The sequence below is a fragment of the Pavona decussata genome, unplaced genomic scaffold, assembly GCF_977016875.1.
Source record: "Pavona decussata unplaced genomic scaffold, jaPavDecu1.1 SCAFFOLD_25, whole genome shotgun sequence".
NCBI classification, from domain to species: Eukaryota; Metazoa; Cnidaria; class Anthozoa; order Scleractinia; family Agariciidae; genus Pavona; species Pavona decussata.
Window position 1 is genome coordinate 2,076,540 of NW_028145448.1, and position 24,946 is coordinate 2,101,485.

General features: G+C 37.1%; 2 protein-coding genes across 2 annotated transcripts; one reads left to right on the top strand and one right to left on the bottom strand.

Moving 5' to 3' along the window:
• The first annotated feature begins 1,445 nt into the window (after window positions 1-1,445).
• On the top strand, window positions 1,446-14,955 carry LOC146485753 (LON peptidase N-terminal domain and RING finger protein 3-like). The gene is made up of 13 exons (XM_085103103.1): window positions 1,446-2,290; window positions 3,589-3,707; window positions 4,735-4,857; window positions 6,345-6,531; window positions 8,151-8,241; window positions 8,766-8,880; window positions 9,213-9,233; window positions 10,675-10,775; window positions 10,978-11,148; window positions 11,922-12,018; window positions 12,308-12,392; window positions 13,146-13,222; window positions 13,870-14,955. Exons 1-13 carry the CDS (start codon window positions 1,705-1,707, stop codon window positions 14,074-14,076), a joined length of 1,980 nt encoding a protein of 659 aa, XP_084959229.1. The 5' UTR covers window positions 1,446-1,704; the 3' UTR covers window positions 14,077-14,955.
• A 651-nt stretch (window positions 14,956-15,606) lies between these two features.
• On the bottom strand, window positions 15,607-24,354 carry LOC146485754 (COMM domain-containing protein 5-like). Its single transcript, XM_085103104.1, has 6 exons — window positions 24,189-24,354; window positions 21,287-21,476; window positions 20,566-20,616; window positions 19,356-19,451; window positions 18,280-18,355; window positions 15,607-17,599 (listed from the first exon to the last, which is right to left on the bottom strand). Exons 1-6 carry the CDS (start codon window positions 24,316-24,318, stop codon window positions 17,498-17,500), a joined length of 645 nt encoding a protein of 214 aa, XP_084959230.1. The 5' UTR covers window positions 24,319-24,354; the 3' UTR covers window positions 15,607-17,497.
• Between the last annotated feature and the right edge of the window lie 592 nt (window positions 24,355-24,946).

The window sequence follows — 24,946 nt, forward strand, 5'->3', positions numbered from 1 at the left end:
TCAGGTTCCCAGTTATAACGTTTCAGACGTTTACATAGTTTTCACGTGCTATCTGACACGACACGACACGGCACTCCTCGTCCCAGGACAAAAACAAAAAAACACGCAAGTCAGACGCAATATAACACCCAAACGTCAAATCTGCTTTTCTGATTAAACTGATAAGATACGTCAGCATTCATACACCAGTATCCTTCAAAATTTTTAGGGAAACCTTTTGCACTTTCAGATATTCTGTAAACAAAACTGCAGTTGTGACAAGTCGCTAACATTCGTTTAGGCAATCTGCGCCCGATCAGTGACTGCAGAGTAGATAAAGCGGCAACCAAAATAATTCCCCAGTCGTGAGTTTCCATAAAACGTGTTTCTTAAGAGAATAAAAATTGGTAAGTTGAACAAATAAACAGTTAAAAACGTGCCAGTATAAAACGGCATATACGCAGGTGTCCGTTCAGTTCCGGTTCCGGTTCCGGGGACAGATTTTAGATTAGGGGGTCTTTGTTTTAGATCAGACTGGGTCTTCGGTCTCCGTTTTAGAAACACCCTGACATTTACTTAGTTTAACGGCTCAGATTCGCTGCAAGATTTCAGATAGCACTAAATAAATATGTTTTCTGTAAAGGATCTGTAGATTTTCTATACTCGTGATTTCATGTTAAGCTTGCAGGATGTTTGTGAGTGATGTCTGATAGATCCTAGCCTCCCACGCAGTCGTTTTTAGGGGGCTCGTTTTTTCCATTGTTGTCTCTCACCATCAAGACCTATGGCTTCTTGCAGTTGTTCTCAGCTTTCTTGCTTTTTGGCTTCAATAGATCCGGGGGGGGGGGGCTCGCATATGAAAGGGGCGGGGATGCTCTTTGGTCTCACTTTGGGTGTTCTAGGCCAAATACCACTATATTTAGCCGTGAAGATCTCGTTTAGGGTTGCACGCGAAGAAATATAAAAATATATATATTTGTCTGTGTTTCAAAATGGTCTCTTTTACGGGTAAAAAAAAAAAAAGCTTGGGCCTCGCCCAGATTGGTCTGCTTTTGGGGTTTAATTCAAATTTCCGACGAGCATCCCGCCCCTTTCATATGAGAGTCTCCTCCCCCCTCCCCCCCGGGCAATAGCTATAGTGTTCCTGGAACTGAAATGTACAGCTCCATTGTTTTGTGGCCCACAATAGCTCGCATCCAGGAGGTTAAAGTCGAAAGTCGTAAGTCCGAAGTCCGAAGTCCCTCTTCGGCTTTCGTGATCGTAAACAACTTTAAACGTCTCAGGATAGCTGTCCAGCGGCAGGCTCAACCCGCCCCCTACCCACCCCCCGCGCCGCCCTTTTCAAGCGAAGCGAAACGAATATAGAATTTTGCCCTCAAACTTCCAAAAAAAGAAAAGAAAAGAACAGCGCTTCTATTGGTAATGTTAAGACCCTCTTCGTTTAGATTTATCCATACTTTCAACAACTTAACGTGGAAGTGTATAGCCGGAAATTGTTATTTCGTGATCAAGTGATTATCCTTCGCGCAGAATTGCATAATTACGCGGGTAACCTCGACCAATCAGAAACAATGTTTACCTTGGGTTCTTTGTTGTGTGAAGTTGGAAGTTAACCGGTATGTCAAAGCAACGACAAGTTTGCTTTCGCCGCTGTTGATCTTCTTTGTGTTTGAGGACTTTGAGTCTGTCTGCCACATCAGGAGCTATTTTGCTGTCCATAAGGTTATGGAATGGGACGCTCACGAAGAAATGAAGAAAGGAAATTTCGGCAAAGCCCGCGAATTGTTTGAAATCCTGCGTCAAAAGGACAAGTCAAAGAGAAAGCTTTGCCTGTTGGGGAAGGCTGATTGTTTAGCCTTGGAGGGACGTTTGGTCGAATCCCTACCAGTGTATTGTGAGGCGTTTAAATGCGGCAAAGTTCAAGCCGATCGTCTGCTCCATTTTATAAGCGCTTTGACCAAGGCAATATTTACAAGCGAAAGAGAGAGTTCTGGCGGCCAAATATCGGACGAAGATGACGTCTTGCTGTGTGGTATTTGCACCGGTATTCTTTACGACCCGATAACCGTCCCGTGCGGGCATTCCTTTTGTAAACTATGTTTGGAAAAGCAAGAGGCAAATAAATGCGAACGATGTGGCAGTCTATTTCCCTACAGTCCTTTTAAGACGAATGTGATCCTGCAAGGCGTGCTTGAGAAATCGTTCGAGAAAGAATTGGAGGCCACTCGCTTGCGCCTCGAGGGAAACCAGTTGCATAGGAAGAAACAGAGTTTACAAGCGATCGAAAAATACAAAGAGGCTGAAAAATTGAGTAAGCATTCGTGAAAACGGCTGTTTATTTTTCTGATTTGAACTGGTTTCTATAAAATGTTACGTAATTTTTGTGTTGTTTTTCAGTTAGCTTTTCGAAAGTTACGTAACAGCAACGTTTCTTTGATCGATATTGTTCGGTTGGTTAAAAATAACGTTTTGATCCGTAAAGGTAAAGAAAATTAAATTTTCAATTGGGATCGGAACTATCTGCTGAATTTTAGTTGCTTTTACGTAACTTATAATTAGATGTGTTGCGTAACACGCGTCGCTATAAATATTTACGAGAGGAAATTTTGCATACAGGAAGATAACCTGACAGGAAGATTCAACATAAGTCATGATAAGTTTATTTTGCGTCCAAACAATTGCCTTACGAAATACGATCCCTTGATGAGGCGTGGGGTTAAAAAAAAAAGAGTTGTTCTCACCCCTTCATTTGTGGCAGAACCTATTAAACATATGACTTAGGGGCAACAAAATTGTAGACACCCTTAATTCTACTTTACACGATCTCCATTATCACTATTAAAATATGAGTGCCAGAGGATTAACCTATAGCAGCTGAAGCACTGCAAGGCGGGCTAAGAGTCGCAGTTGTGACATTAAAAGGCTTAATAATGCAAAAATTAGGGGTTCGTCTTTGTTTCTATGTTTACTGTCTGACCTTTCGACATTTAAAAATTTGGAGTGTGAGATTTGCTCCAGGGCCCAATTGTTCCAAGCCCGATTAAGCTAATCCTGGATTCACATGAACTTTGATTAAAGTTTAATGACTAATCAATAAAGATTCTTCCAAAAGAGTTTTGGCCCTCAGTTTTGACTTAGACTTTTCTTTACCTTTAGCTTGAAATTAGGCTTTGAAATCACTTTTAAAGAGCGAGATGAAAACCTTGATTAACTTTTAATCGTAGATTAGCGTTAATCGGCTTTCAAACAACCCACCCCAGTTGCACAATGGTAAACTTTAAAATCAATTAAAGGATGACCCTCAGAGGTTGACACATTATACTCCTCAAATCAAGTATGACACTTTTCTGGTGTCACCCTAAAAATGGACTGTGTTATGCTCCAAATTATGCTTGACAATAGTTATTGTATGCTTGTAATTAATAATTGCTGCCAAAAATATTTTCCAACCCCCATCCCCTTACAAAACAAACACAATTTTCATAACAAATTAGTCACACAGCTGCCAAAAAATTGTGAGCATTGAAAACTGCATAGAACATTAAAATAGCTTGAAATTTTACAGATATTAAAATTGATCAAGCTTTTTGTGCATCTTTGCTTTCTCAGGTAAATCTGACCATTTGATTCAAAGCAACCTTGCTTGTGTCTCTCTGTCACTTGGAAATTTTGAAGAAGCCCTTCATCGAGCAAACAAGACTTGTAAACTGCAACCAGCCTGGCCAAAGGTAGGAAGTCTTAAATCACTGATGAGATAAAGTCGCACTTTGGGTACCAGCCATCTGCCCATCTCTGGACACCCAATGATAATCAGCCTGCTTTATGCAGGCAGGTTTTTTTTTTTTTTTTGTGGGGGGGGGGGGGGAGGGGGGGTATTAGGCTGTAAGAAAAAAGAGGAGGGAGGGAAGGAGAGAAGAAAACTACTCCCTCTCTCCCCGCCCCCTTTTCCTAGCTCCCTAAGATTTTGCAAATCCAACATGGCAGCTACAAATTAACTGAAAAGCTGGCACTCGCATGCCCCCCAAAAATGCTTGCATTGCAGACAAAATTAGAACCCCTATCCAGGAACTCCCAATTTAACCACATTATAGAATATTCTGGCACCCACTTCAACCACATCTTTATAGACACAGAGCTCTCCCCTCTCTCAGTACTCTGTATGTTTGCTTATTATAGGCCAGCTGCTGCTAGAAAATCGTAGGTAGTCCTAAGACGTAAAGGTCTCATGAGTCATCCAGTACCTAGTGCATGCTAAACAGCTGGGTGGCTTGATCCTCCTTAAAAATACTCCACGCCAGCCAATTCTCCACTACTATCTTGAATTAAAACTAATTAAGGGAATTTGTTTCAGCAGATTCAAATAAAAGCTTTTCACTCTTTAAAGTTTGTTATGAAAAAAAATCTCTGACCAACTACCTACACATATGTAGCAAGGTAAAATCCTGGCCAATATTTTCTGGGACAGATACAAAAATAGCATATTTTGCAGTGTACTGCATTCTTTTTCTGGATATCTACAACCAGTTGCCAATTACAAATATTTGGAAGCCTCCCCCCCCCCCCTCCTCTCCCAAGCAACGCTGATAGCCACTGAAATCATTCATACTGTACATAAACACAGCAACATGACAACGTTAACATTGCATGAGGGGGAGGAGGTATTTTGTATTGAGTTTTGGAAATTGTCCCAACATTTTTGGCTGCAGGATTGTACATTTTATACTAGGTATTGTTTCTTTCTTTTTCATTTGTTAGGGATACTACAGGAAAGGTTGTGCTTTGTTAGCCCTTAATCAGAAGGCAGAGGCAGCTGTCTCGTTTCTGCATTGCCTTGCAAGGGATCCTTGTAACAAAGGAGTCAAAAAATCTTTGGCCAAGGTACTGACAGTTTAAGTTCACTGCAGGACAGCAGGTTTCACCAAATTCTCAAAGTGTATTTGTTGATTAAAATGTATTCCAGTGGCTCATTTAATAATCCATGAGTATTGCAACCTACATGTACGTTTATTACGTCACTTAAGTTAGTCATGTGGACGTGGTTTTAGAACCAGTAAGACACTGTCAATCTGAAAAGCCTGAGAAGGGTGGGGGGGGGGGGGATTTGATTTCAGTCTCAGGGGAGAGCGGGGCTGATTGTCTTTCACGTTATTAGTGTAACATTACCCCCATTAGTATTCTAATGAGGATAATGTTTTGTGTGAAGAATACTTTCACGTGAGCTGAAATACAGTCATGTATCTTTAGTGCAATTGGCCTGGAAAACAACAACTTTGAAAAAAGTCAATTGCCTCAATTATTTTTATTTCCAACTTTCTACTATGTCTTTGCACATCTCCATGATGAACTTCAAGGTTGTTGCCTAAGAAAAATTGCAAGGGACCACAATTTAAGGCCAAACACCGAGAGGTTAGAAGCCCAAAATGTGAAGTGTTACATGCTACTGCAAAATATTTAGGCACCAAGTGCATTTTCTTGGGCACCCCAGGCTACCGGGCTTCTGTCAGGGAGCAGCCTTCAACTTAGCCAAAAGTTCAGGGACTTCAGGGAGTCATTTCACAAAATTAATGTTACTTTGCAAATCTTGAACTTCAGAAGTTTTCACAGCAGATGTTCTTTGTTTGACATCACAGGCTTTCCTATTCATCCTTGTGGCCAGCCTGCCACTCACAAAAAATCTTCATCAACCATTTGTATACCAAATGGGTTGACTTTGGCTCTGCATTTTCTAATAGTAACATACTCTCCTCCTTGGCACTTTTAGGTTCACGAAATGTTTGCTTCAAAGCCTTGTTATGAACTAGTCATTGTCTATTGTACAGGGTTCCAGAAAAAATCCATTATACTCCCCCCACAGAAGGTCTTTTGTTTTGCACCCTCGCTCCCCTTAGGAAATTCCAGTTTAGCTTCATACTTTACTTCTAAAATTTTGACTTTTAAGACCCCCCCCCCCTCCCCTTAGGAATTTCCTATGACCTTCTGTGGGGTGGGTGTAGATTTTTTCTGGAACTGCACATTCAGTCTAGTCCACACAGAATCCTTAATTCCTTCACTCTATTCCCAGGGTGAAGTTCATTTTCAAAGCCGTTCATTTTTACACAATTTGTTTTCACAGATGGCAGTACGCTAAAATTCTATTTTGCAATAGAAAATACAATTGAGATAGTCTGTCTCAAGGTTCGTTAAACAAACAAATTCTCGTATTTTCTTGAGAGGTTCCTTTTTGAAGTCATTTAATATTATTAAGAAACTTGTGGTAGCCTTGCTGGCCCAAATACAACTTTTATTTACCTCAGGTTTAATGTCAAACAACATTTCAAAACATAGGCAATTTACATGGAAGTTATATTTCACTTATATTCCAACAGCTGGTTCATGAGCTGATAACTGAACCAGACCCGGCTTCCTCCAACTGCACACAAAACCAGTTGACAAGAACACCAATGGACAGTGGTCAACAAAGTACAAACGAAAACACAGACCCTTTTCTTCAAAGACTAACAATCTTAGTTAATCTGGTTGAACAAAGTAAGGGTCAAGAACACGATGATACAGGTGAGATGCAAGTGTCCATTAAATAATAGTACAAATATGTATATACCTGCCAACTTTTTCTGACTTGATCAGAGGCATGAGATTTTTATAATGGGAGTGCCAGGATTTTCAAAGAAAACACGACTATATATCTGAAGATTTTCAGACATTCCGAATACCTATAAAGTTCTCAAGAAAATGATTATGCTCCATACAGACCTTCAAACATCAGAGATTTTGGGGACAGCATTGTCATTTATACTCATTTTACATGGAATTCCTTGCATTGGTTCGAGTTTACATATTTTTGGAAAGTGTGCCAGTTTAGCCTGTATTAGCTCACATTTTTCAACCAGGTGTGAGAAATTGATCCATAAGCATAGCTGGCATGCTCAGATCAAAGTTTTCAACCCGCAGGCGTGAGACTTGGGCCTTAATAAGCTGAGAGTTGGCAGGTATAAATATCATATGTCATGAAGAGTAACTTATTGTTTGAACGAGATGTATTTAGTACAGATCTCCAAGCTTAATTAAGTTAATGCTGTTTACAAATTAGATAAAACAAGCATAGCATCATGTTGCCTGGTCATATGTATTATTTTCAGAACATTGTGTGGCCATTGATATCCCTAGAGTTATTTTTAATTATGAGTGTTTGGCATCATCCAAATGACACACATTTTCCCTGTTTGCAACAAAAACCTTGTACTGATCTAGCTCACAGATGTACAGGAAGTTAAGTCACCTGTCCGACCTTGTTTTCGTAAAGGGAATCAGATCACTTTGAGAAACTAATACCTAAATGGGTATATTGTTCTTTGATACCATTTGTCTTGCATTTGGCAACAAAAACATTGTATTGATCTATAGCTTACAGATGTAGAGGAAGTGAAGTGACTTGGCTGACCTTGTTTGATATAGGGGATCACGTACAGCTGTACAGTGAAACATTTTTTTGAGAAACTGATACCAAAATGTCTGTTATTCTGTGATACCTCTTGCAGTTGGTTTTGAGACGACAACTTTACATTTTCCTTTTGATAATAACATTCTGTAATGTTGTTGGCTTGCTGTCACCTGGTTTCAGTCATAGTTACTCTTGACCTCACTTCTTTCTTTTTCAAAGGAACGTTTTGACCAACGGACAAAATTTAAATCCTAAATTTTGCAACTGCACTTGTAAGTTGTTACTGGTAACTAAAATCATAGGAAAAAAGGGGATGGCTTATCATTAACCATACACAACAATTAGCCAATGTAAAAATAATATTTACTTAACAGTTTCTGGTTAAATCTAAGTCTGTTTATGGACATCGCAAATAATAATCACTCTAATCAAAACACTATGAAAATCCATTAATTGATTCATGCGTCAGCTGTGCATTCATCAAGATATCAAGCACAGGGGAAGTTTGGAGAGCACAACAGATGCATACACCTCAAGCAACTCTAGCTTCTTGAGTGCTCTCCAAACTTCCTCAGTGCTTCATATCTCGATGAATGCACAGCTGACGCATGAACCAATTGCTTTAAAGAAATTTGTTTGCTGATGTAATATCAGCATGCACAATGGGAATGTGAAGCACACGCGCAAATTACACAAATTTATATTACTCGCTGTTGTAAATTTATTATTTTAGATGAGAGTACTCATGATGAACCAGACGTGAAGAAGTTCAGACTTGGAAAGTGCTGCTCTGTGGAAGACTTGGAATGCACTCTTTGCTGCAGGTATGGTGTACAGGAAATACTAGCTAGGTCACAAGAAACTTTTGTTTATGGGTCAAATTAAAAACCACACACCACACCGATTAACAAAGCCTTCCTTGTGCATCCATGTATAACATGAGGTAGGATAGTGAAGTCACTTTCTGGTCAAGAGTCACACTTTCCTGTTTAAAGTTTAGTTTGCGAATTTGTTATACACCTGTAGAGGTGAAGAGATTGATTTATAAATTCTAGAAAAAAATGACAAACTGCCAGTTGGCTTGATGGCTATGGTGGTTGAGCACTGTACCATTATCGCAGAGGTCATCCATTCAGTCCTGCTCAGGCCTGAATTTTTCAGGCTTTTCTTTTTTTCTCTTTTTTTTTTTTTTGCAGCTGCTAATATTTTGTACGGCATGCATATAACTACAATCATATTGGTCTGTCATTTATCAATTCTTTGATGTGCAGTTCAAATACACAAATGTAATATTATATTTATTAGATTCTCCACTTCCATGTAACAAAGTTGTTTCTTTTGTTGTTAGATTATTTTATGAACCAGTAACCACACCCTGTGGCCATGTGTTTTGCCGTTCCTGTCTTAACTGCAACCTTGATCACAGACCAACTTGTCCTATTTGCAGATTCTCACTGAGCAAGGTACGTGCACTTATGGTCAAAATTGTACATTAAGTTTGTTGTTGGTTCTCGTCCTTGCTCTGAGGGTTTTTGTCTGGGTTCTCCGGTTTTCCTCCCTCCACAAAAACCCACATTTTCAAATTCCAATTCCACCTGGAATGCACGGACACCTTTGAACGAGCCCTAAGAGCTCTAAAGTGCTTCATGGGTAAAACAAAAATTACATACATTTACATACAAGTACTCTCTACAACGACATGCTATAACTGTCATCAATTATCTATAAATTTCTCTTTTTATATTTTAATATATTTAATAGAATTGTACTCAATTTTCTTTTATTTTGATTTCAGTTCCTGGCTGAACGAAATCAGGTAATGAGAGTTGAAGGTTTGCTTAGTACATTTTATTATTTTTAGCTTGTTGGCACTAATTAACTCCATTGATATTTTCACCCGAGCTAATTTGTGCTGCCTTCCTCCATTACTTTTGTCTACATGTACATCTCCTTTCTTTTATTGGCTATCATAACTTGACACCACGCCATTGAAACGACCAGTCATCTCATTATTATTTTAATGTGTTGAAAATTCCATGATCCCACTGTAGTTTTTTTTTTCTTTTAACTCTTTTAATTTGTTTATTTATTTATTTTTTATTATAATTATTATTTTATTTTTTTTTTGGGGGGGGGGGGGAGGGGTGGGGCTTTTTTTGTACATATTCTACACATTAGTCTGTGAATTTCAAAGTGTAATACCGGTAGAATTGCATACTGTCTAATAGTTTGAATCATTCACTATATCCAATATTTGACATTGCAGAATATCAAGGAGAACTCTTAATGGAACAAGAACCCGTTAAGGGTTACAAATACCCAATTGTAGCATCATTTAATACTCTGCCTAGCCCTTTCATTGCTGAATCTTTGTGTCCTTCATATGCGACAGAATGCCCCACATACAAACGCGTTACTGCACATATAATGCAATGTTTTGTATTTTGTTGTGACGTGGATGTCACGGTCTACCATAAAATAGAACATCGCCAGAAGTCCCCCCGGGCCCTCTAACACAAAACTATTAGGTCATGTTCTTTACTTTTATTACTGTGCGTGGTAGGTTAAGTTTCCTCTTGTGTAATCACAGCTATGTGAAGTATTTCTTCAGTAGATATAATTTTGAAAACTGCCATAGAATTTCTTCTGGCCATATCGAATGAAGGGTAAAAAAAGTGAAGTTTGATTCCATTTGAAAAATTCATTGTCCTAGAGATAAGAAAAAACAACCAATTTATCCACTATTGTGAGAGAACCGATAAGCTCTGACTCATCTTAACCTTTATGATATGAGGTCACGTCCCACCTATGATGCTTGAATTCCTTGAATTACTCCATGACTGTCCAAGCCCTATTGGTACACATAACACAAACACACTTTTTTATCACGCAAATAGAGTTTGTTTTTCTGCCCAGATTTCATACTATGTTTTTTAGTGCAAAGTCGCTAAGAGACTGTCACTTGCGTCATGTTCGACTAACCTATTTTCTTGAGCAAATAAAGTTTTATCTAAAATAGGGAGATTAAATTCCCCAGCAAATCTAAAAGACGCCGACTTGTAAAAAACAAAAAGAGATCGTGAATTTTGTTCCAGCCGGTTGAACCGGTGAGCTCCAGCTCTACAGACTGGTGCCCTAACTGACTGAGCGAAAAAGGCATTGGCCAGAAAAAAAGGTTTTATTAATAGCGCTGGGGGTCGGGTGATTTATAACGAACATTATTTTATGGTTGCTGACTTTGAACATTACATTTTCAGAACATCACAGTTGCTATCAGTAGGCTGATTGAATGCACTCTCCCTGAGGAACATTTAGAAAGAAAGCAAATACACCAACAGGAAATGGAAAAGTTGGCAAGGTCAGAAATTACCAACTGAATTTACTTAATATAGTTAATTTCCTCTCTGAAACTGTAGAAAATGCTCTACCTAATTGTTATGAAAAAAGAAAGAAATGGTATAGAAATAATTCTTACGTAAGGACGGTGTTAACTGTAAATGCAAACATTACTAACATGTACTTTTACTATTAATAATAATTCGTCTTTTTTCTCATTCCAGTGTAGCCAGTGACACCACAGAAGATGTACCAATCTTTGTTTGCACTTTGGCCTTTCCATCACAGCCCTGCCCATTGCACATTTTTGAACCACGTTATCGTCTGATGGTCAGGCAGTGTATGGAGTCAGGATCCAAACAGTTTGGCATGTGTGTGCCTGATGAGGAGAAAGGGTGAGACCACGCCCTGGGCAAGGGCTGACTTTCTAATGGAACAGTGTACAATGTCAATTTTAATTTTTTTTCTATTGCTTTCCCTTCTGGCTCAGTCAAGCTGCATCAGTTCAAAACTATTCTGTGTTAGTGTGTGGAATGGTGTTTGTTCCTCGTCTTTGTTCTGAGAGGTTTTTCTCTGGGTACCCCAGTTTTCCCCTCTCCTCAAAAACCTGAACATTTCTGAATTCCAATTCAATCTGGAAAGTGTCCTTAATTAGTACCCTGCACTAAATGTACATTGACACTTAAATAATGTGATTTTTTATACTTGTACTTGTTAAACATGCAACATTTAAAGACAATTTCCAGGAAGAGACCATTAGTCCCCTTAACAGCTTTAAAACAAAATGGAAGCCACTGCAAATAATTATCTGTGATCTTAAAAATCGAATGAATATTTAATTGCAGGGCTCTGTAGCCATTTTCACTCTCAGTATTCTTCCATCCAAAAGCTTACATTGGTATGAAAAAGGTTGTTTGTTATACACTGCACCTGAGGCCATTTTTTATGTAACAACTGAATGACCTTATCCACAAAAAAATAATGTGAAATGAAGCATAAGATGTGATTTCTACGATGGATTGGAAAAATATATACTTAAGTAAGCATAAAACGTAAAACATTGGTTTATAAAATGAGCATGTTTTGAACATTAACAATTTTTTAAAAATCTATGGCATTTTTTTCACCTAGCCTTGCTAATAATTATTTATCTTTTTTTTACATTTAGATTTGTAGATTATGGTGTTATGCTAGAGATTAACAACCTTCAATACCTTCCAGATGGAAGGTCATTTGTGGATTGTGTTGGTGGAAGGCGTTTCAAGGTGACTTGTTAATAAATGATTTTTATATTGTTTCATCCAGAATGACTGAATGGTTGACTGGCTGGCTGTCTGTCTGGCCCACTATGTCTGACTTTCTGAGTGACTGATGGACTGACTGACTGACTGACTGACTGACTGACTGACTGACTGACTGACTGACTGACTGACTGACTGATTGATTGATTGATTGATTGATTGATTGATTGATTGATTGATTGATCGATCAATTGATTGATTGATTCATTGATTCATTGATTGATTCATTGATTCATTCGATTCTGATACTTAGGTTCTTGAGAGAGGAATGCAGAATGGTTACCACACTGCCAAAGTAGAGTGGATTAAAGATAAAATTATTCCACAAGAAGAACTTGGTATGTTGTCATCACTCTATAGCCTTACTGCATTTGTGTCATAAGGATGCATGATGTATAAACCTTGCTCAGAGTTTAGAGACGAGGTCAATTTTTTATTTCACATGGCTAGGAACTCTCTCAAGAGTTAAAATGTAGTCAATTATTAGAATTGACTGGAGTTTTAGCTCTTGCTATCTTAAAATTGTGAACTCTGAAAGGTAAAACACTTTTGCAGTACTATCAACCCATTATTTGGCCCAGATGTTACCCAAATCTCAATAATATTTATTTATTTATTTAATTTTATTTATTTATTTATTTATTTATTTATTTATTTATTTATTTATTTATTTATTTATTTATTTATTTATTTATTTATTTATTTATTTAAGGGTCTATGTAAAACAAAGCTCCTGGAAAACCAAGAGAAAGATATCAAGTGATTTTCACATAGGGGAAAGAAACCATAAATCAATGTTTCACAATTGAAGGGGTGCACGGAATAAGGCCCTAAGTGACTTTGGATGTAAGGTCAAATTCTCCTCTTGTTTCACAAGCTAATACAAGGAAATTTGAAAAGAGAACCTAACAATTTATCAGAAGTCACTTAGGGCTTTTTTCCAGACACCCCTTCAATTTTTCAAGACAAGAGAGAACCTGAAAAAATGGGTCGATTTGGACCAACTTTTTTTTCACAGGTAGTGCAATCTATAACCAAAGTCAAGTATAAGGCAAATACGTATAAAATTAAAAATTTGAAATTCTCTTTAGATGAAGTCAAGACCCTTCATCAAAATGTCTACAATGAATCAAAGGCCTGGTTTAGTAATCTACCAATCCTTCCAAGGGTAAGTTTGGATGCAATTATTATTTGCTTATTTAATAGAATTTTTTCCCCAAATATAATAAAATTGACAGCACCCTTGAAGCTGCAAATATTCATTTTATCTTTTGTTTATAAACCAAAAGTGTGATAAAAGTAAGGCTGGGTGCCTTCACTTACATGTGTTCACAATTTTTTATGGGCCAAAAACTGTGAATTTTTGAGTGAATTCCTGAGGATGGCGCCAGGGGCAAGCCAAAATTAGTTTTTTAGTGATTATTATGTATGATAAAAAAGAAGAGAACTTAATGACATCAAGTTGTAACTTAATTTTCCATCTTTTGAGATGTAAAAGTAGGTTTAGTGTTCAGCATTATTGTTCAATAATTTAATTATTACTGTATTTAATTATTAATACAGTCAAACCTCCCCTAATGGACACCTCTCGTAAGCGGACGCTTGGTCAAATTTTCAGCCACATACAAACACTACATTTTTAAACTCCCATAAGCAGACATCTCTTCTAATCGGACACTTTTTCTGGTCCCAAGGGTGTGTGTTACGGGAAGGTTGGCTGTAATACTAATTTTTGACAATAAAGGACCATTGTGTTAGGTTTTCATTTCTAAGTTACAAAGTTTAAAATATTGCATGTGTTGTTGCTTGTTTTAGAGGCGGATTACAAACATGTTTTCTACAATGCCAAGCTATGATGCTGAACAGCTGACTCAGGCTCAAGGCCCAACCTGGATGTGGTGGCTGCTGACTGTGTGTCGTATACCAGAACATGTTCAACTGGAATTTCTCTCTATGACTTGTTTAAAAAGCCGTCTAGAGAAATTACAACAACTCATTCAATCATTAGGAGAACACACATAAAGATACAGCATCAACGCTAGTTAATAAATTAAAATCGATATAATTACAAATAAAAATAGATAAATTTGTAATTAGATTAATTGAGGGACTCAGTGCATAACCAACCATTTTTAGATTGTTTTTTGTTGCCTTAGCTCAGATTGGCTAGATTTTTATCATGTGGTCTTCAATTCCTTCAGGAAACGTTGCCTCAACTGGTGTTTTATCCGTTGCTTTACACTTCCTTTGCAATAAAAGCCAATGATTAAGGCAAGATTTTAATATTTATCACAAAATGAAGCGCAAAGCAGCAGATAAACCATTGGAGCAATGTTCCTCAAGGAATTGTCTTGAAGGCCTCATGTAAGAAAGGGGTGAATCTGGGCTTACACAACAAAAGAAATCCAAAATTCACTATGCACAGAGCCCTTCAATTGCAGTTTTCAGTAATTTATTTTTGAATATGAAACAGAACAGGCTACTTCATTATTGTGCAAAAAAATTTAGGCTCTCTTTGCCTTTTCCATTAGGAAAAATAATTCTTTAACAAGCAAGTCGAATCAATGTGTCAAGTACAGTGCCATTTTAGTTTTCATCTAACAATAATAATAATAATAATAATAATATAAATGATCGTCCTTCGGGGGTATGGGGTTTAGTTTTCATCTAGTAATTAAATTATACAGTCCTTGTTAGCAGTCTTAGCTTAACATGTAGTATCTTGTCGGCTGTGATAGTTGCAAAGAAGAGAGAGAGAGAGACATGTAAAATTTTAAGTTTAGTAGCAAGTGTTTTGTTACCAGACTCGAGAGTACTGTCATGTACATATTGCACACATTACATTCTATGTAGTGAAAGAAATGTTAATAAAATGAACTTACAGTTTGCATATAGATAAAATATTGCTGTTGATTTGTAATGGGCTTGTGAACGCTTTCCCAATGTTGGGAATGCAGTCTAACAGCCGGGTAATAATAATTGTTATTAATACCCGGCTGTCAGACTGCATGTGCAAGCAAGACAAGTGTTATATTTTCAATGAGTCAGCAATTTTGAATTTAACTATAAAAAATTGCGATAAAGTTGAAAATTTTAAAAAATTTAAAACCATCTTGGTTAAAAGTTTAAAAAAGCGACAACGTTTCGATGTTCGCTTAATGCCATTATTAAGTCAACAATGAGTTAAATGAGAACGAATATAAAATGAAAAGAATTCCTTAGAGACACGAATAAAAGCGAAAATATGTGATGATAATAAAGTATTCGCATGCAGAGTCACGTAAAGAGTTTGGCACGAATAGAGTCTTTCTGAGTATTTAACTCGGGGTTCAATTCCTTAATGAATAACATCTCACCCAATTCTCCAAAACATTGGTAGGGAAGCTCTAATAATAAACATTTTGTTAAAGATTTCTACTTCTCATTTTGAGACCTAGCTGAAATCAAGGGTTAAAAATGATGACCACTTTGTGATTTACAACATCAAAGTAACAACTTGTGAAGCACTGAACAAGTAGTATACATAGTACGACGAGGTAAACATGCACAACCTTTAAACAACTTTTACTCATTTTATTAAAAACAATTCTTCATAAACTCCTATCATAAAATTTTCTAAGTTCGAGACTAGTAACAATGTTTCACATGATCAAACGAAATATTACAAATGTCATAACTTTTAAACGAATGTTAGACTAAACTATTCTAGGTTTTACCTTGAAGTTTGTAAAAAAAAATCTAACTTGCAATTTCATCAAAATAGCATTAAACTTCAAAGTTATGAGCCTTTATGTACTAAATACTAATAATATTAATTTCAAAGAAGTTACCCTTTATTTAAGTTAATAAGCTGACATGTGAAGGTTCAATATTTGAACATAGCGATCTGTTTTTATACATGAGAAATCCTAATTATCAAAATCATGTTCATCTTCTTCATACCAGCCTGAGTCAAAAATTGGTTATCTGATATGGGTAAATGTTTCAAGAAACCATGAGTTCACAACTCTTGAGTAGAGTGAGCAAAAAGTCACACACAACATATCAGATTTTTGGGGTGTTGAGTAGTAATTTTTAAGGAAATATCTGGGAAAAATGATGATTTAAGGTGACTGAAGTTAATAATCAACAAACACCAAACAATCTGCTACCAACCTCATGTACCCTGACTTTCTTAGCAGACAATCTGGGTGTGTACACCTCTGTATTTCCCTAGCTTGCATAACAGGCATTTATTTAGCCACGCACAAGACACAAGCAAGGTGAGAAGGGAAAGATTTTCTTTTCTTGTAAAAGCTTTATAACATCCTTAACCCTTTAACCCCTAATATCAAAGAACAAATTCTCCTACATTGTACCTAATTGTCCCCATACTTCTAAAACAAATGCGAAGAAGTTGTTAAAATACCAAGAAAGTTCAGTCACATTGGGTGATCATATCCTTAATTCACATGACCTCAGGAGTTGAATAAGCATTGATATTACAAGGAGAAATTTGATGCTGATCACTGTTGGGGCTAATACTATAAACCTCTGGGTTGTCAGTGGTATCTTCTACAACTGAAAACTTAAGTACATTTTGTTCACTACATAGAGTTGTGGTCTCTTTTCAACATCATTGTATTAAGTCTTCTTCTTCTTTGGAATTTTGCCAACAAATAAAAAAAATTCTTGGATATCAAGAAGTAAACTTTTCAATTTTTTTATTTAATTAATATCTACTTTCCAATCAACTCTTCTCTCCATGTTATGTACTGTACACAGTTGTTGTTTACAAGCGATGACAGACAACCAAAAAGCTGATTATTATAAGGTTGTCTGAGATTATCAGGAGACTCATACTATCAGTGAAGGAAACAAACTTGGATCTTAGCTGCTTCAAAATTTTGCACCTCAACGACAAGTGACTAGATATTCATTGTATGATGTGTGCACTGAATCAATTTGTTTTTGCCTTCTTCTGTTTTTCAACCAAACTTGCTGAAGCAAACGGCATACAAGCAGAAGTTAGAACTGTCTGTTCACCATGAACCTCCCTGTTACTCGTATATTGGACAAAAATCTAGTTTAATCAATGAAGAAGTTACTGAGAATAAGTGTGTGCCACAATGCTATTTTTACACGGTACACCAAAGTAAGAGATACATAGAGGATGTTACAAAATTTCTCTTAAGAGTGTTAAAAAATATTTTTCAAGACGAGATATAAACACCAATGAAATATCAAATCATTGCAAAAGATGCAATTTATTATGTGACTATAGCAACGGTGATCTTTTCATGTGAGAAGATATCATGTTTTTGCACAAAAGCTCACCTGGTATTTCACTGGCGTTTATATAATACGACATAATTATACATGTGTAAGGATCAATACAGACTGAGGTAAAGATATCAACTAACAACAGTACCTGTCTAGTCTAAATGAAGTCTACGCCGCTCTGTTAGTCTTGAATCTTCAAAATGTTCTTCTTTTCAACATCTTCCATCTCCTTTAAAACATATGCCACATTGTATCTCAATTCATGGAATTTGGATGAAGACACCTGCAAATAAAGAGAAACTCTTCATATAAATGTTGCAGCACACATGTACAATCTTGACAGGTAGTCTTCACCAACTTCAAATGACTGGGTGCATGCCAGCCTACCCTCATTTTTGGCATATAACTACAACTTTACAGCTCATTTGAAAAATGTAGCCCCATTTTTCCCCAGAGTTTGATTAACGGTATCTAATATAATTTTGATAAAATCTAATAATCAACCTCGTAATAACAGTACTGTATTATTTTAAGTGTTAAAGAATTTTTGTAATGCAGTGCTAATTGGGTACACTTTAAATCACTGAGCAAATACACAAACTGAACATACAGGTAACATCATTCATTGTTAAAAATTCCACCTGGTGAGAGGCAGACCAATAGGCCATTTGCATAGCTAAGAGTCGGCTACCAGTGAATGTCATTAACTGAAAGAGATCTTATCACTGGCTGAAATTCCAACAGAACACAAATACACAAGGTTTATTTTAAAGGTCCTCAGTCCAACAGAGCTGGCTGGGTTTATTAATGAGCCTGCTGAGGTTTTTCTTAGCTTCAACATGGCCTTGAACTTGAAAACAGGGCTTCCAAGAAACAAAAACATTGCATAACATGCGTACACATGTCAGCCTCCAAAATAGACTCCACCACTAAACATTTCTAAACCCACCCTGGATGCCTTACCTCAAAGGTGTGAATTTTTCCATCACTTAGCTTAAGTTCCATTAGTACTGAGGGCTCAAGCACTCTGTTGAGAGCACTGAAAGATGAAATTTTAATCAAGATTATTTCAACACCTGCCAGAACAATGTCTGTGTGCTACATTTGGTGCGCTTGTGCAAATTTCAAGCACCAAATGAATATATTTAATTTGTGGTACCCCTCAATTCCACACTGTAGAATAAACCCCAAGTACTTGCACTTAAAATACAGTCCACTCCCACCTTGCTGTTACTGACACAGCATTTACCATTATTGCAGACAGGAATTAAAAGTTCTGGCAAAGAAGATGCTTAAAATTAAAATTAATGTGTAACACATGTAACAAATCTTGGCCTTCATAGCATCCATTGTAGCAGGAGTTGACGGCTATAAGGACGATTCTTCTCACAACAAACAGCCCAGTCAAAATGTTTCAGTAGCCAGCGATTTTGCTGCCCTCAACGAAATATCTGCTGCCTGTTTCACACCAAAATTTAATATCAGGTCTCAAAAATTAATACTAAGTGTCTAGTAGTTGCCTACTACTCAAGCCATCTTGCCTACTACTCAAAACAATTTTGTGTGGGCTGTACAAAACCTCTAAACTGTTCCGAGTACATTTAATATTCAAAAGAAAGAACAACCAGGCCTTTTACCAGAAATTGAAATTTTGACATCCAAAACAAAATTATTAGGTAGGTGAATTTTAACATACATGTCATGCCAGACACACTTCTGACTAAAAGCTTGAGGACACTGGGTTCTGTGGCCTACAAAATGGGGCACATGCCCACCCACCCTGCCCACACAAATACCTGGTCATTACTTGTGGTCCGTTACTGACTGGCATGTTACCAATTGAAGGGTTGCGTGGAAAAAACGTGACTTGTTATAAATTGTTAGATTTTCCTTCCATGTTGCCTTTTATTTGCTTGGTAAACAAAAGGAGAATTTGACATTACATTCAAAAGTCACTAGTCAAAGCCTTGTTCCATGCACCCCTTCAATAAATTATTAATCTCATGCAAACAGAGGAGACTACACTGTGAGCTTCCCACCTCGTGGATATGGCTACATCAACTCTCCATCTGAGCGAATCCAAGCTTGGGAGATGCTTTCTGTTACTCAGGGCAGCAGCATCAAATGATGATCTTCTGTGGACACAAATTAACAAGAAATGTCACTCAATGTTATGTGAAAATTATTTATTGTCTCACGTTTAGGTTTTCAACATAAATATTTTCTAAAAAGAAATATTGTAAATTTGTATAGTGCATTAAATTCGATGATAAGATGATCAAATGTGTTTTATAGTTCGGGGACACTCTCTGGATTGAATTGCAATTTGGAAATGTTGTTTTTGGGGGAGCGGGCAAAACCAGAGTACCCAGAGAAAAACCTCTTGGTGTAAGGACAAGAACCAACAACAAACAACAAATTCAACCCACGTATGAGGCTGAGTCTAGGAATCAAACCCAGGCCACGTTGGTGGGAGGCGATTGCTCTCACCGCTACATCATCCCTGCTCAGTTCATTATTTTGTACTTGTATCTACCCTTTAGTACCCCTTATTCTCTCTAACATGTCGTCTCCCAAGTGCTCTTGCAGAATGCTTATCAGGAATAAACAGAAAAAACTTTCATCCAAATACAACCTTACAGCACTGGTCAATGATTAATATCTCATTTCTCCCTGTGATATCAGACGAGTACAGACTCAAACATGTACAGGTCATGAGAAAATGGGAATGATCATCAAACAGTCATTTCAAAACAGCAGACACCTGCATTTTCAAACACTCTATGAAAACACAAATTTGAGTAAGTGACAGAGATAGCCAAGAGTAACTTTATACTGTCAACAGTATCAAAGGGAAACAAGTATTTGTTTGAGATAGCAAGTGGTTTGAGATAATCCACTCCTCAAGGTAGAAGTCAAAGTTACATGTATCATAACCTTACAACATCTTCTCCCAACTTGTAAATAACAGTAAGACAAATTTGGAGATAATTGAAAGGAATATCTAAGCTACATTAATCCAAATAAAATTGGAGCTTGAAGAGTACTAGGTTTACCTCACAGTCTTTCTCAAACTGTTTAAATGAAAAAACACCAGCTATAACAAATTTTCATTATTTTCATATATAACTCAATCAACTAAAGAACTGCATGAAGAACTTAGAACAACATTTTTTTGCTATAAATAAAACTAGCAAGAAATTTTCATACATATACAAAAAACTTTTAACTATAAACTGGGATACTTGCTTTTCTCCAAACACAATGCTTGACAAATCAGGAATCAATTCTCCAGGAACCCTGCAAAATAGACAATATGAAACCTGTTAAATCTCAACTGTTTCAATTTGAAACCTGTTCAAGTTGTTCAAATTGTTCATCTTCATTGTTCATTCAAGTGAAAAGCAGTGCTGCTCACAAATCTAAATTTATATACAGTATTTAATTTGAAATTAGTGAAGTCATATTTACAAGAAAGTAGACGTAGTCCTGTAGACGTCATCACAACAGGCAAACCTCAGCAAAACTATAAACTTAAGGTGGGTACCATTAATGTTAAAACCAAAATAATCGAATTTTTGAAAAGAAATGGTCACATAAATTTGTAGCAAATTTTACATAACTATCTGCTGTTCCCATGTTTACTCTTTGTATTATGGTGGTGCTGTATAACATAAATGCATGTTGACATCAACAAAATCGTTCTTTTGGTTTGAAAATTTTTAAACCAGTTTCATTTTGATTTTCCTTTGTCTCAGAATCATCTATCATAATCTGGAACAAAGTATTCAACTAAAAATCAAACTGGTTAATGAAAATTTTAAAACCAAATACAGATTTGAACCGCAACATAAATATATGCAATGCTGTTAACAACAATCTTGTTACTTCAATTCCAAGCACAAGATGGTTGGTTAGAAATGAAATTTTAAAGTTAATATTACTTTCATACAAACCACAATTTCCTTACTTCAATTCTACAAGATCTGCCTTAAACTGCTCTGGTTTCAGAGAAGTGACAGGCAATCGTAGAGCGCTGCGCAGAAGGGAATAAAGCCCCGCATACAGGCAAGACAGGGTATCTTCAGTGACAACATCTGACTGAAGTTTTTGAAGTAATCCATCATCAGGAATCTTTCCCTCAAAAACCAAGACAATAACTAAAAGGAATAGAAAGCAATAAATCCTGAGTGATGATCTATATTTATACTCGTTACATGTATGTTTACCCGCCAAGCATTATACACGACTATTCTTATCCAGGGGGGTGCAGGTATGTGTTGCCCCAAGTGGTACTAATACTAATTAGTCTTTGAGACATTTTGTGAACTGTCGTTTTATTCTGGAATTGGTATGGCTTTTAAAGCAACCGACAAAGCAAGTTGACCGTCTCAGCTTGATTCTCAGGAAAATCAAGTATCAAGAATAGGACATTTTCACTATGGTGTCATTTGACTACAACTACCAGAATCCTTCAGTTTTTTGTTTTCTAATGCTAATTAGAGCTATTGTTCTTTGCTCTCCAGCTGGGGTTACAAAATTGAATTTGAAAAGGAAAACTTAATGAATTCTGGTAGTTGCAGTCAAATGATGCCATCATGAAAATGGCCTATTGAGTTTAGAATTGAGTCTCTCCTGTGAGAATCATCAAACTGAAACATGATTGGTTATTCAATGGAAAAGTACACAACTGTATTTCCCGAGGAATTAGCAGTGTCTTGTAGCCTAGCAGCTTGTAGTCATAAAGCAAAAAGAGAGAAGTAACCAGAAAATAATTTTTTACAATAAACTGCAAATTAACGTTTACGATGTATGTAAATATCAGAGATCAAGACTGTTGCCTAGGAAAAATTTTAAGGAGCCCAAAAGGCCAAAAGCCAAGAAGTTAGGAGCCCAACATGTGATGTGTTAGGTGCTGCTGCAAAACATTTAGGTACCAAGTGTAAATGCCCCAGGCTATCAAATTCCTGTTGGGCAGCAGCCTTGGAGATCTTATAACAAGCACAGAAAATGGCATTTTTTTGGTCTGAAATAACAGACAGTATCTGTACTCTAAACAAAAATTCTGAGAACCCTCCTTGCACTCCCTTCTAATGATCTCAGTTCAAGTTGGAGTGGGGTGGGGGAGGGTGTATTCGGGTATAACCCGGGGTAGTCAATCGATAAAAATTGATAACGGAAAATCATTCGATAAATTGAACTTAAACGATATCGATTTTATCGGTCAATCGATAAAATTCGATACTCACACGCCGACGAAGTGTTAATGTTATCGATTTTATCGGATTCATCGATCGTTATTGAATCGATAAAAATTATCCTGTTTCTGTTGAGGGAGCGTTCGATTGTGACTCTTTAAATGTAGATTTCAAAGGCAGCAATGAAATGATTTGTTGACAAACACTGTACAAGAGACCAAAGAGACTGCATTATGATTTTCTTCCTGATTTTATTGTTCGATTAACCGGGTTCGATTACAAACGTAAATTATTTTTCCTTTTCCGGGTTCTCGGCTTCAAGATTGTCGTCTAAATTTTTTCTCTTCCTTTGTTCCGTTGGTTTTGAAACCACGTTTAACCTATGAAATGTGGGGAACAAGAAGAATTTAGATTACGAGCCCGAGGGCGTCTAGATGATTTGTTTATATCTTTACTCTGTGAAAGAGCAACAAGCGTGCGATTGTGTTACGTCAGCAAATAAATAAAACAGTGGACTAATCAACCAGGGATCTATATCGGATTTCATTCAAATACAACACACGCTAAGTAATACTAAAAGTTTGTAGAAAAGAAAGTGTCTCTGCGAGTTCTTTAATATCTTTAGGTGTTGCTGTTTCGAAAATTGGAACGATAATCCAGTTTCGATAAAATCGATAGCCCTGATTCAAAAATCGATAATTATCGATTACTCACAACGAAATATTTTTAATTATCGATTTTTATCGAATTTCGAAAAAAATTAATCGATTTCTATCGATTGTTATCGAATGCTATCGATTATCGATATTATCGATTGACTACCCCGGGGGTATAATTGTTAGGGTTTAGGAGATGCCAAGATCTTTTATGGGTTTGTAAGGCCTGTGAAATCAGAAAATTATTCGAAATTTGTATTTTTTTGAAAGATTTGATTTATGTTATTTATGTACAAGTTTCTGCAGTATGTAAATCTCCAGGCTTTCCTGGAATTCTCCAGGGATTAGGCTTCAGTTTAGAGTTAAAGACGTTTCTTTTTAATAAGGAACAGGAACTGAGAATTGAATGAATTGAAAAGTAACACAATGCAAGCTAAAGCTTCAATACAGCCCTGAGGAAGTGGTGGCTGTATAATTCGGAGGAGGAAGAAGCTTCAATTTCGCTTTTGAAGAAGCCATTAAAATAAACTTAAACACGAAACAGAAACCTCAAAGCCTTCATTTCAACATTATTTAAAAGCATCGCAGTGAGAACATTTCATATCTGCTCAACAGAGCAAAGGGGGAGTGGAATCATTGCTATAAAAAGGTGTGAATACCGGTCAACTCGCCTACGTGCAAACTCGCCTATGCAAACTCGCCTACGCCTACTGGTTAACTCGCCTACGTAGGCGAATTTAGAACATAGCACGCTTGTTTAGGTTTATGGATTAAAGAACGAGTTAGATAGAACATAAAGTTATTTAAAAGGCATACATTACTTGAGTGAACTCGCCTATGTCAGGAAGAGAAGTCCCCTACGTAGGCGAGCTGACAAGTTGTAGGCGAGTTTGTTCGTAGGAGAGTTTGCACGTAGGCGAGTTGACCGGATACCAAAGGTGTCTTGGAACAACGATCGCGACTTTTCAGTTTGAGCGGGGACATGCAAATTTGAATCATGATTTCTTAGGTTACTTACCTTGCAAAATCTTCCTAAATAAAGCTTTGTCAATCGACGTTAGATGCGGTACCATTCGCTTTATTTCATCTGGAATTCTTGGCCCCACAAATAAGGTATCTTCGGTCAAGCCGGCGCGTTCACGCGCCATCTTGGATTTCACGCTCAACCCAGTCTCCTCACCGGCAAAGGATAACGATACCAGAGGATCCCAACTCTCCACAGCGTTGTTTGCGAAGCCAGGAAACAACAAAACAGTGCACCTAGAGACCTAGACACAAAAATCAATGGAACTACAGGTTATCTTCATTCAGTGAAAAGAGAGCTTAGAAAAGGCGCAGGCCCACTTGCCGGAAAAGGTGTCTGCTCTAGCAGGGTAACCAAGTGCGTTTACCCCTGCTAAATTCGATAACGTCGTTCGCTCCAACCAGGGCGCCCTGCTCCAACAAAAACACGTCTCCGCCTGCTCCACGGCTTGGCCAGAACCAAAAGGCAGTAGCTGCCACTTCATATATAATTTTACTTGCCTCTATCTTTTTTTTTTTTTTTTTCCTGCAAGGTTTCGTGCCTAAAGGAGCATTGCGGGCCATGGAAATTGTGCAGTGTTTTTGATTAACTTGCACAAAACATTTGACCAACATGAAATTGCTGTAAGAGACCCAAGACGGAAAATATCAAGCTTTTTTTAGGGGGGCGGAGGGGGGTGGAGAACAAACCACCAGCTACGAAACCAGTTAAATGCAGGGGACCACAGGAAGTACAACTGAACTGTTCTGCTA

Coding starts and splice junctions, on each gene's coding strand:
- LOC146485754 (XM_085103104.1), bottom strand. CDS start 24,318: ATGGCGCGTGAACGCGCCGGCTTGACCGAAGATACCTTATTTGTGGGG. Junction 20,617..21,286: donor GCAGATCTTGTAGAATTGAA/GTAAGGAAATTG, acceptor TCTATTTTGCAG/GGTTCCTGGAGAATTGATTC. Junction 17,600..18,279: donor GAAAAATTCACACCTTTGAG/GTAAGGCATCCA, acceptor CTTTATTTGCAG/GTGTCTTCATCCAAATTCCA.
- LOC146485753 (XM_085103103.1), top strand. CDS start 1,705: ATGGAATGGGACGCTCACGAAGAAATGAAGAAAGGAAATTTCGGCAAA. Junction 10,776..10,977: donor GAAATGGAAAAGTTGGCAAG/GTCAGAAATTAC, acceptor TTCTCATTCCAG/TGTAGCCAGTGACACCACAG. Junction 12,393..13,145: donor TATTCCACAAGAAGAACTTG/GTATGTTGTCAT, acceptor AATTCTCTTTAG/ATGAAGTCAAGACCCTTCAT.